The sequence below is a fragment of the Trichosurus vulpecula genome, chromosome 5 (genome assembly GCF_011100635.1).
Source record: "Trichosurus vulpecula isolate mTriVul1 chromosome 5, mTriVul1.pri, whole genome shotgun sequence".
NCBI lineage: Eukaryota > Metazoa > Chordata > Mammalia > Diprotodontia > Phalangeridae > Trichosurus > Trichosurus vulpecula.
In genome coordinates this window covers 94,583,723-94,596,299 of record NC_050577.1, presented here as the reverse complement: position 1 = coordinate 94,596,299, position 12,577 = coordinate 94,583,723, and the positions used below count along the sequence as shown (strand labels likewise).

At 37.8% G+C, this 12,577-nt stretch overlaps 1 protein-coding gene and 1 pseudogene across 1 annotated transcript; both read left to right on the top strand.

The window, feature by feature from the left end:
• Nucleotides 1-576: 576 nt before the first annotated feature.
• Nucleotides 577-963, top strand: LOC118849949 (annotated as a pseudogene).
• Nucleotides 964-6,707: 5,744 nt separating this feature from the next.
• On the top strand, nucleotides 6,708-7,148 carry LOC118849948 (40S ribosomal protein S25). Its single transcript, XM_036759059.1, has one exon. The coding sequence runs from the start codon at nucleotides 6,749-6,751 to the stop codon at nucleotides 7,121-7,123; it is 375 nt and encodes a 124-aa protein (XP_036614954.1). The 5' UTR covers nucleotides 6,708-6,748; the 3' UTR covers nucleotides 7,124-7,148.
• The last annotated feature ends 5,429 nt before the right edge of the window (nucleotides 7,149-12,577 follow it).

Here is a 12,577-nt window from a genome sequence, read left to right as displayed (position 1 = left end):
TATACAATTTAAAAACTTGAAAAAGAACAAATTAAAAATCCCCAATTAAACACCAAACTGGAAATCCTGAAAATCAAAAGAGATTAATAAAATTGAGCATAAGAAAACCATTGAACTAATAAATAAAAGCAGAAGCTGGTTTTATGAAAAAAATAAACCACTGGTTAATTTGATTTTAAAAAGGAAAGAAGAAAGCCAAGTTACCAGCATCAAAAATGAAAGGGCTGAATTCACCAACAATGAAAAAAAAAATCAAAAGAACTATTGGGAGCTATTTTGCCCAATTACATGCCAATAAATCTGACAATGTAAATGAAATGGATGCATATTGACAAAACTATAAATTGCCCATATTAAAAGAAGAGGAAATAGAATACTTAGATAACCCAATCTTAGAAAAAGAAATTGAACAAGCCATCAATGAACTCCCCAAGGGAGAAAAAATCTCCAGGGTCAGACAGATTCACAACTGAATTTTACCAAACATTTAAAGAACAATTAATCCCAATACTATATAAATTATTTGGAAAAATAGGTAAAGAAGGAGTCCTACTGGTCGCAGTTGTCTCAGACACAATGGCTTCAAGGTTACTGTGGGGAGCCGGGGCACTGGTGGTCCAAGCCTTGAGGGCCTCTGGCCCCGTTTGGGTGGCCGTTCGCTCCATGGCGACCAGAGGAGGTATCCCTTCTGATGAGGAGTAGGCTACTGGCTTGGAGAGAGAGATTACGATTGCTTCAAGGAATGATTTGGATCCATACAATATGCTAGCCCCAAAGGCAGCTGCAGGGACTAAGGAGGAACCCAACCTGGTCCCTTCCATTGATGACAAGTGAATAGTGGGCTGTATCTGTGAAGAAGACAACAGTGCAGTCATCCGGTTCTGGCTTCACAAAGGCAAGACACAACGTTGCCCTAACTGTGGAACCCATTACAAGCTGGTACCCCACCAGTTTAGCCACTGAGTCCCTGAACTGGTTTACTTGATTTGTATTTTCTTCCCTCCAATAAAAGACTAGCCATTTCCCTGGCTCTCCCATAAAAAAAAGGAGTCCTACTAAATTCCTTTTATGCCACAAATAGGGTGTTGATACCTAAAAATATTAGCAAGGAGTTTATAGCAATATTTGAGGAATATAGACAATGATTTATATGAGGATTTATATGAGGAATGTAAGGCTGATTCAATATTAGGAAAACTATCAACATAATTGATCATAACAATAAAAAACCAATGGAAATCATATGATTATCTCAAAAGATGTAGGAAAAGTCTTTGACAAAATACAACTATTCCTATATTAAAAAAAAATACTAGATAGCATAGGAATATATGGAGCTTATATTAAAATGATAAGCAACATTTATCTAATCTAAGCAAGCATCATCTGTAAAGGGGATGAGCTAAAAGCCTTCCCAGTAAGACCAAGAGTGAAGCAAGGATGCACGTTATCACCACTATTACTCTATATTATTCTAGAAATTCCAGCTATAGCAATACGAGAAGAAAGAGAAGTTGAAGGAATTAGAATAGGCAAGGAGGACAAAACGATCACTCTTTGTAAGTGATAGGATGGTATACTTAAAGAATCCTAGAGAATAAGTTTAAAAACTAATTGAAATAATTAACAACTTTAGCAAAGTTGCAGGATACAAAATAAACCCACATAAATCATCAGCATTTATATATATTACCAACAAAGTACAGCAGCAAGAAATAGAAAGAGAAATTCCAGTTAAAGTAACTTTGGACAAGTAGAGAATACTTGGGAGTTTACCTGCTAAGACAAATTCAGGAATTATATGAACACAATTACAAAACATTTTTCACACACAAAAAATTCATCTTGAAAAATTGAAAAAATGTCACTTGTTCATGGGTAGGCTGAACAATATAATAAAAATGACAATCCTATTTAAATTAATCTATTTACTTCATGTCATACCAATCAAACTACCAAAAATTATTTGATAGAGTTAGAAAATATAATTTAAAAATTCATCTGGAAGAATATAAAGTCAAGAATATCAAGGGAATCATGGGAAAAAATATGAATGAAGGTGGTCTAGATAAAGAAATGGAAGTGCCATTCAAAGAAGCTTTTGTCTCATACAAAATCTCAAAGTAATTATCAAAACAATCCAGTACTGGCTAAAAACAAGGCTAGTGGATCAGTGTAATAGATTAGGTACACAATACATTGTAGTAAATGACCATAGCAATCAAATGCTTGATGAACACAAAGATCCAAGCTGTTGGGACAAAAACTCATATTGACAAACACTACTGGGAAAACTATAAAACAGTACATACCTATGTATACTATATATATAGTACATATACTACATATACAGTATATATACTATATATACAGTATATATAACTATATATACTATGTATACAGTATAAAACTATAAAACAGAAACTAGGTATAAAAGAACATCGCACACTGCATACCAAGATAAGATCAAAATGGGTCCAAATTACACTTAAAGAGTGATATCATAAGCAAATTAGGAGAGAATGCAATAGTTTACCTATCAGATCTATGGAAAGGAAAAAACTTTGGGAAACTAAAAATATAAGGAACATTATAAAATGTAAAATACATAATTCTGATTATATAAAATTAAAAAGTTCTTGCACAAATTCAATGCAACAAAAATTAGAAGGAAAGCAGAAAACTGGGAGAAAAAATTGACAGCAAAGATCTCTGATGAAGATCTCATTTCTCAAATATATAGAGAAATGATTCAAATTTATAAAAATACAAGTTATTCCCCAATTGATAAATGGTTAAAAGATATAAACAGGAAGTTTTCAGACAAAGAAATCAAAGCAATCTATTATCATATGAAAAAAATTAAATCACTGTTAATTAGAGAAATGCACATTAAAACAACTATGAGATACTACCTCACACCTATCAAATTGGCTAATATGACAGAAAAAGGAAAATGATAAATGTTGGCACAGATGTGGGAAAACTGGGACACTAATGCACTATGGGTGGGGTTGTGAACTGATCCAACCATTCTGGAGAGCAATTTGTAACTATGCCCAAAGGGCTATAAAATTGTGCATACTCTTTGATACAGCAATATCATTGTTAGGTCTATATCCCAAAAAGATTAAAAGATGGGGGAAGGGGGACAGAGCCAAGATGACACTGTAAAAGGAAGGAACTACTGGAGTTCTCTCACAAATTCTGTAAGATACATCTAAAAAAGTGAATCTGAGAAGATTTGAGACAGAAGCCACTAGTAGACTGAGAGGAGCAGGAGCGCCAGGCACAAGGAATGGCACCAGACCACACCAAATGGGAAAAGCAGAGGAACCCAGCAAGTGCGCTCGTCTGGGAAAGCAGTGGAGTGAAACACGGGAGCAGAAGCAGGCCCAGGGCGGAAGTACAGGCTAAGGTGGCAATAAGGCCCCAGGCCTCTCAGCCCAGGATGGGAGTCTGTCGAATCTATGAGAGACACCAGCACAGAGCCTGTGGCCACAGGAGCAGCTACCCTGGAGGCCCCCAACCCCCAGCTTAAAGGTTTGAAACCCCACCTTCTTGAACTTCTGGGAGCCATGATGGCCAGGTAAATCGTCTCTCCCTCCCTCCCTTCTTCACCCAAAGAATACTCCTTCAGGAGAAACAGAGGAGCCAGAAGTGGGGCTTCAGTAGCCTTTTAGTGAGAGAAGTTGGGGAGAGGGCCATTCTTGTGGTGGTAGAAGGAGAACAGTGCAGGAAGAGAGGTGTCCCAGGAGGCCACACCTCAGCAGAACAATGAGAATTACTGAACCCCAGGGGGTCCAAGAAGGGAATAAGATACTCTGATATGTAGAGAAATCAAACTTGTCCTACAGGCAGTAGGAGGGGAAAGGGGAAAGAAAAGGGAGGGTGTGGTCAGAAGGGAGGGAAGAAGTAGCAAGGGGGAAAAGGTAAGATAAGGGAGAGGAATCAAGAAGGAGGGTAAACTGAGGAAGGCAGTGGTCAAAAGCAAAACTCTTTTGAGGAGTGGAAGGGAGAAATAAAAGAACAAACAGGAGAAATAAGATGGACAAAAATACACAGATAGTAATCATAACTGTGAATATGAATGGGATGAACTCTCCCATAAAATGGAAATGGATAGCAGAATGGATTAAAAACTATAATCCTAAAATATGTTGTTTACAAGAAATACATTTGAAAAGGGGGGATACACACAGGGTAAAGGTAAAAGGCTGGAGTAGAATATATTGTGCTTCAGCTAAAGTAAAAAAAAAAAAAAAGCCCGGGTAGCAATCCTAATCTCAGACAATACAAAAGCAAAGATAGATCTAATTAAAAGAGATAAGGAAGGACACTATATCCTGCTAAAAGGTACCATAGACAAGGAGGCAGTATCATTATTTGACATATTTAACATAGCCAAGTGGAATAGCATGCAAATTCTTAGAGGAGAAGTTAAGGGAGTTACAGGAAGAAATAGACAGCAAAACCATACTAGTGGGGGACCTCAACCTCCCCCTCTCTGAACTCAATATATCTAACCTCAAAATAAACACGAAAGAACTTAAGGAGGTGAACAGAATTTTAGAAAAGGTGATATGATAGACCTCTTGGGAAAACTGAATAAGGATAAAAAGGAATATACGTTTTACTCAGTGGTATATGGCACATACTCAAAAATTGACCATGTACTAGGGCATAAAAACCTCATAATTCAGTGCAGAAAGACAGAAGTACTCAATGCATCCTTTTCACACCATGAAGCAATAAAAATTATATGTTATAAAGGGCCATGGAAAGATAGACTAAAAACTATTTGGAAACTAAATATTCCAATCCTAAAGAATGAATAGGTCAAACAACAAATCATAGAACCAACAAATAACTTCATTCAAGAGAATAACAACAATGAGACAACATACCAAAAAGAAAGCAGTTCCTGGGGGAAGTTTTATATATCTGAATGCTTACATGAATAAAATAGAGAAAAAGTAGATCAATGAATTAAGCATGCAACTGAAAAAGCTTGAAAAAGAACAAATTGAAAATCACCAATTAAATAACAAATTAGAAATACTGAAAACCAAAGGAGAGATTAATAAAAATTAAATTAAGAAAACTACTGAACTAATAAATAAAACTAAAACTTAGTTTTATAAAAAAAAAACCAATAAAATTGACAAACCTTTGGTCGATTTGATTAAAAATAAGAAAAAATAAAAGCAAATTACCACTACCAAAAATAAAAAGGGTGAATTCACCTCCAACGAAGAGGAAATTAAAGCAATAATTAGGAATTATTTGTCCAATTGTAAGACCCCCAAAAATTGACAATCTTAGGGAAATGGATGACTATTTACAAAAATATAAATGGCCCAGGCTAACAGAGGATGAAATAAAATCCTTAAATAACCACATATCAGAAAAAGAAATTGAGCAAGCCATCAATGAACTCTCCAGGAAAAAATCTCTGGAGCCAGATGGATTTACAAGCGAATTCTATCAAACATTTAAAGAACAATTAATTCCCATGCTTTATAGACTATTTGGGAAAATAGGTGAAGGAGTCCTACCAAATTCTTTTTATTACACAAATATGGTACTCATACCTAAACCAGGAAGAGTCAAAACAAAAAACAAAATTATAGGCCAATTTCCCTAATGAATATAGATCCAAAAATTTTAAATAAAATATTAACAAAAAGATTACAGCAGCTTTTCAGGAAAATCATATGCTATGACCAGGTAGAATTTATTCCATGAATGCAAGGCCGGTTCAATATTAGGCAAACTATCAGCATAATTGATCATATCAACAACAAAACTAGTAGAAACCATATGATTATCTCAATAGATGCAGAAAAAGCTTTTGACAAAATACAACACCCATTTCTACCAAAAAACACTAGAAAGCATAGGAATAAATGGAGCCTTCCTTAAAATCATAAGTAGCATCTACCTAAAACCATCAGCAAGCATTATATGTAATGGGGATAAGCTAGATGCATTCCCAGTAAGATTGGGCATAAAACAAGGATGTCCATTATCACACCTATTATTCAATTTGGTACTTTAGCAATAAGAGAAAAAAAGAAATTGAAGGAATTAGAATAGGCAAAGAAGAGGCTAAGTTATCACTCTTTGAGGATGATATGATGATATACTTAGAGAATCCCAGAGAATCAAGTAAAAAATATTTAAAATAATAAATAACTTTAGCAAAATTTCATGACATAAATCCTTGACACTCCTACATATTTCTAAAGAAGCCCAACAGCAAGAGATAGAAAGAGAAATTCCATTTAAAGTCATCGTAGACAATGTAAAATATGTGGGAGTCTACCTGTCAAAACAAACCCAGGAACTATATGAACACAACTACAAAACACTTTCCACACAAATAAAGTTAGATTTAAATAATTGGAAAAACATCAGTTGCTCATGGGTAGACTGAGCTAATATAATAAAAATGACAATTTTACCTAAATTAATTTGTTTATTTTGTGCCATACCAATCAAACTACCAAAACATTATTTTAGAGAGCTAGAAAAAATAATAACAAAATTCATCTGGAAGAACAAAAGGTCCAGAATATCAAGGAAATTAATGAAAAGAAATGCTGGGGAAAGTGGCCTAGGCATACCAGATATTAAACTGTATTATAAAGCAGCAATCATCTAAACTACTTGGTACTGGCTAAGAAATAGAGTAGTGGATCTTAGCTTGGAGGCGGCAGCACCAGGAGTTCCTTGAAGCCTCACCATGCCGCCCAAGGACGATAAGAAGAAGAAAGATGCCGGAAAATCGGCCAAGAAGGACAAAGATCCCGTGAACAAGTCTGGGGGCAAAGCTAAGAAGAAGAAGTGGTCCAAGGGAAAAGTTCGAGACAAGCTCAACAATCTGGTTCTGTTTGACAAAGCAACATACGACAAACTCTGCAAGGAGGTCCCCAACTATAAACTCATCACCCCTGCAGTAGTCTCAGAGAGACTGAAGATCCGGGGTTCTCTAGCCCGAGCAGCCCTCCAGGAACTGCTTAGTAAAGGTCTGATTAAGCTGGTTTCCAAACACAGAGCACAAGTGATATATACCAGGAACACCAAGGGTGGAGATGCTCCAGCTGCTGAAGATGCATAAAATGATACAAGGCGCCGAACAGCCCTCTTCTGGGTCCGGCACTGCCTGAGGCTGAGTTTGATTCAGGAAAAATAAATGTGTCTAGAATTCCATGCCTGCCTGTCCCTTCCCATCCCGCAGACCCCCACACCCGACAGAGTGGCAGCTGAGCTGTGCTGCCCAATATGCGGAATCCCTCCCTTACCCCCCGGTAACTTCCAACCAGACTTAGGAAGCTGGTGATGCCCCTCCCTGCTCAGGGCTCAATGCTATCTATGTTGAGCCCCCTCTGCCAGTCACCACTATCCTGGCCAGTCTGATGCCCTGGAAAGCCAAGGCGCCTTCAGTTGCAGGGTTCCAAGCAGAACAGAAGTCCATGTGTTCTTAAGGAGGTGAGATGCTGGGGAGCTCAAAGCAACTCAGAGACCAGCCATGGTGGATACTGCTCTGGAGCCTCCGTTGGAAACCAACCTCTAAGACAGACTGTACCACCTCCTGCCGGCTGCGTTCCACCTCTCGAATCTGGGCTGCCATCTGTGGGGGTGTTGGTGCAGGGAAGATTAAGATGCTGTCTAGGGCACAGGGAGCTCCAATTCCTATAACCTCAGCCTAACTTACCTTTTGAATCATTTCATCTTCTTTTTCCTCATAGGAGTCCAGGGCCTTTACCATAGATTTCTTGAATCTAGAAAGGCAAATTACAGGAACGGGAGAACCAGTCATTCTGCTCTGGGGGGCACAGCCAAGTGACCTGTTCTCCAAGGTTCTGGCCATACAGAATCCCCAGTCAAAAGTAAAAATCCTGTTTCCTTAACCAACCTACACATCTTCTCAAACACCTACTTGGCTCCATCCCCAAATCTGTGCTGCTAAGCAGTCCTCTCCCTCAGTTACTTGTCTAATCTCTCCCCCAATTGCACACTTTCCCAAACCAAATCCAGAGTTTGCACCCACTATCCTGGCATCCTTGATTATCATGCCCTTTTCCTTCCAAAAAAAAACCCCCCAAACTCAGGCTACTTAATGAAAATATGGGGGATGGGAAGAGACAGAAGTGTTCAGTTTTGCGTTTCCCACCAATCTGATGTTTAGTCAACAGGGAAGTAAAATCATTTGAGGAAACATAATCTAGCATTTCCTTCTACCTTTTTGTGGACTGCACAGACCAGCTCCAGCTGGTAGTATTTCCTTCACTGTGCAATTAGCAAGACCAACTAGAAACCTGGTTTCCTATAGTTTCAGGGTCCTGAGTCTGACACAAAACCCCCTTGTTTACCTTCCCTTTCCTGCGCCCATGGCTGGTTTGACTACACCAGATGGTCTGTTTTATGAGTAGCTTTGATAAAAGCTGCTTTTCACCTCAGCTGCCTGAGATGGCCATCACCCATCACTTCCTCTTAAGCCAGCCCAGTTTGGCTTCATTTTTCTAGGTGTTCTCAAATTCCATTTACTGAGAATCTGGTAATAGGTCTGCCCCCTCTCTAGCGTGAACAGCCTCTAAGGATAGATCTTGATTTTATTCCATTTAGCCATGATAGAGAAGTGACAGATTTGAAGCACAGACTGACACATTTTTTTTTGATATGGCCAATGCAAGCATTTGTTTTGTTTGATTTTTCATGTTTCAACACCATGTTTATAATGGATTTTGTTTTTCCTACTTTCTCAATGAGGGATGGGAGGGAAAGAAGGCAGATCTTTGTGAAAATAAATTTTTAAAAATTGGCAAAAAAAAAAAAAAGAAATAGAGTAGTGGATCAGTGGAATAGGTTAGGTACACAAGAGTCAGTAGTCAATGACTATAATAATCTACTGTTTGATAAACCCAAAGACTCCAGTTTTTGGGATAAGAACTCAGTATATGAAAAAAAACTGCCAGGAAAACTGGAAAAGAATATCGCAGAAAAACTGGGCATAGACCAATATCTTACACCATATTCCAAAATAAAGTCAAAATGGGTTCACTATTTAGATATAAAGGCTGATGCTATAAGCAATCTGGGAGAGCAAGGAATAGTTTACCTGTCAGATTTAAGGAGAAGGAAAAAATTTATGACCAAACAAGAAATAGAGAGCATTACAAAATGCAAAATGGATAATTTTGATTATGTTAAATTGAAAAGTTTTATATAAACAAAGCCAATGCAACCAAGACTAGGAGGGAAGCAGGAAACTGGGAAAGAATTTTTACAACCTACATCTGATAAAGACCTCATTTCTAAAATATACATAGAACTGAGTCAAATTTATAAGAATACATGTCATTCCCCAATTGATAAATGGTCAAAGGATATGAACTGGCAGTTTTCAGAAAAAGAAATTAAATATATCTATAGTCATATTAAAAATACTCTAAATAACTATTGATTAGAGAAATGCAAATCAAAACAACTGTTAGGTACCACATGTCACCTGTCAGATTGGCTAACATGACAAAACAGGAAAATTATAAATGCTAGAGAAGATATGGAAAATTGGAACACTAATGCATTCATGGTGGAGTTGTGAACTGATTCAGCCATTCTGAAGAGCAATTTAATAACTATGCCCAAAGGGCTATACAAATTGTATACCCTTTGACCCACATCTAGGGCTGTATCCCACAGAGATCATAGAAATGGGAAAATGACCCATATATACAAAAATATTTATAGCAGATCTTCTTGCAGTGGCCAAGAATTGGAAATCAAGGCAATGCCCATCAATTGGAGAATGGCTGAACAAGTTGTTGTATATGAATGTAATGGAATACTATTGTGCTATAAGCAATAATGAGCAGATAGGCTTCAGGATAACCTGGAAAGACTTAAATGAATGGATGCTGAGTGAGGGGAGAAGAACCAGAACATTGTACACAATTAAAGACACATTGTATCTGTGATGACTAACTTTGATAGACTTGACTCCTCTCAGCAATGCAAGGTTCTAAGACAACTGCAAAAGACTCATGTTGGGAAAAGCTATTCACATTCAGAGAAAGAATTACAGAGTCTGAATGCAGATAGAAGCAAACTATTTGCTCTCTCTCTCTTTTTTTGTATTGTTTTGTTCATTCTTTGTCCTGGTTCATTCTATTGGTTATAATTCTTCTTTACAACATGACTAATGTGAAAATATGTCTAATGTGAAGGTATATTACAGCTTATATCAGTTTGTATGCCATCTTGGGATGGGGGGAATATGGAAATCTAAAGCTTGTGGAACTGAATGCTATAAACTAAAAATAAATTAATCCATTAAAATTAAATTAAAAAAATAATAAATGGGGGGAAAAGGCATGGGAGCAAGCACACAGCCTTGTTTCACTCCACTGGTGACTGAGAAAGCTCAAGAACATCATCCATCATCCAGAACCCAGGCAAGCATGCCATAATGAAATTGACATACATTTCTAATGAACTTCTCTGGGCAACCAAATTTTGACATAATTTTCCATAAGCTCTCATGTATCAAAGGCCTTAGTCAGATCCACAAATGTTGTGTACAGATCTCTGTTCTTGCATTTTTCTTGGTGTTGTTAGGCAGCAAACACCATGTGGACCATTTCTTGGCCCTTTCTGAAGCCACACTGAATCTCAGGTAAATAACTATGTTCCAAGTGAAGGATCTGTCTGTTAAGGAGAACTCAAAAGAATATTGCCAGCAATGACTAAGAGAGAGGAACCCTCTCCCTCTGTGATTGTCACAGAATAATCTGTTTCCTTTACCTTTATAGAGATGGGCGATGGAGACATCCTTGAACTCCTAAGAGATATAACCCAGAAAATTTCAATCAGCTTTTGTATGAGCAATGAACCTCCCACCTTGTAAATCTCAGCTGAAATAGAATCAGCACCAGAGGCTTTGCCACACAAAAGGAGCCTAATTGCATTCAAAACATCTCCTTCAGTTGAATTTTAGTTAGACAGAGACTGACTTCAATCTGAGGTATGGAGTCAATGGCTTCAGCATTGATTGATGACAGTCTGTTGAGAACATAATGGAAGTGTTCAGTCCATCTCTCTATGATTGTGTCCTTATCACTAATCCATGCGGCTCCATTAGCACTCAGCAGTCGAGATGCATCACAGATCTTTGACCCATAAATAGTCTTCAGGTCATCATACTATCAGCATAAAAATGCATTTCATCTGCCTTCTAACTGAGCCTAAAATCGAACATCTCTCTAAGTTTTGCTTGTACTTTACTTTTGATGGAATTAAATGCTGCCTTCTTAGAGATGGATAAACTATCCTGATGGTAAACTCTGTGAAGTTTTTGTTTTTCATTTAGCAGCTTCTGAATTTTCCCATCATTTTCATCAAATCGGTCTTGATGTTTGTGAGTGTTCTGACTCAGATGAGCAAATGCAGTGCTGTATACCAAATCTCTGAAAGTTGCCCATTCCTTTTCTGCTCCACTGTTGCCAACTGTGTGTTGGCTCAACTTTCCTTCCATGTTACCAACTGTTCCCACTCAGAGAAGCACTCTAATCTATTGACATTAATTCTTCTGCTAGTCATTTTGCCTTTGGGCTGCTGCTTTTGTTGAATGCAAATATTTAGCTTGTAGATCATAAGTCTATGGTCAGTCCAGCATTGTGCACCATACATTGCCTTCATCACTCTGTCTCTTCTCACAATCACATAGCCTATTAAATGCCAATGTTTGTTGGAAGGGTGCATCCACAAAGTTTTATTGCATTTAGGTAAATGGAAGACAGTGTTGGTGATGAGAAGGTCATGAGATACACAAGCCTTCAGAAGTAAGTGACCATCACTGTTGCTGTTTCCAACTCCATTCTTCCCAAGGATTCCCTGCTGTGTCTGGTAGTCTGAGCCTACGTTTGTATTAAAGTCACCCAGAATTATAAGCTTGTCCTCTTTTGGCAAATTGATGATAAAGTTCTCCAGGTCTTCATAAAATTTTTCTTTGACTTCATCAGGGTTCATCATGGTGGGAGCATAGGCAGTGATGATGGTGGTGTGGCATTTTCCTGCAAATTGCATTGCCATGAGCTTGTAGTTCACTCCTCTTCCATAGGCATACAAGCTTGTTAACTAGATTAGTTTGATTGTGAAATCCACACCAGCTTCATAGCACTCCCTTTCACTGAATTCACTACAGAAAAAATGTGTATCCAGCTTTGACTTCAGTAATCTGGCTTTCATTTATCAGCCTTGTTTCACTCAGAGCTGCTATTTGGATGTGATACCTGCTGAGTAAGCATAAGAGCTGTAACTCTTTCAGGTCTACAGGATTTTGTATTATCTATAAGTATGTGTAGGACCCACATTAGGGACCCAGAAGCTGAGGCTGCAGTGGAGGCTACATGGGACTGTGAGCATAGGAGTTCCTCCTGTTAGTTATTATGGCTCAGGAAGCGGGGAGGGAGAGCCCTACTACTACTGAAATCATTACTGTCTTCCTAATCATACAGGCCTATAACCAATGTCATCTTTAGCTCTTCACTCTCACTACTGATATCCAACCTCA

Excerpts from the sequence above, each read along its gene's own strand:
- LOC118849948 (XM_036759059.1), top strand. The coding sequence starts at position 6,749 with ATGCCGCCCAAGGACGATAAGAAGAAGAAAGATGCCGGAAAATCGGCC.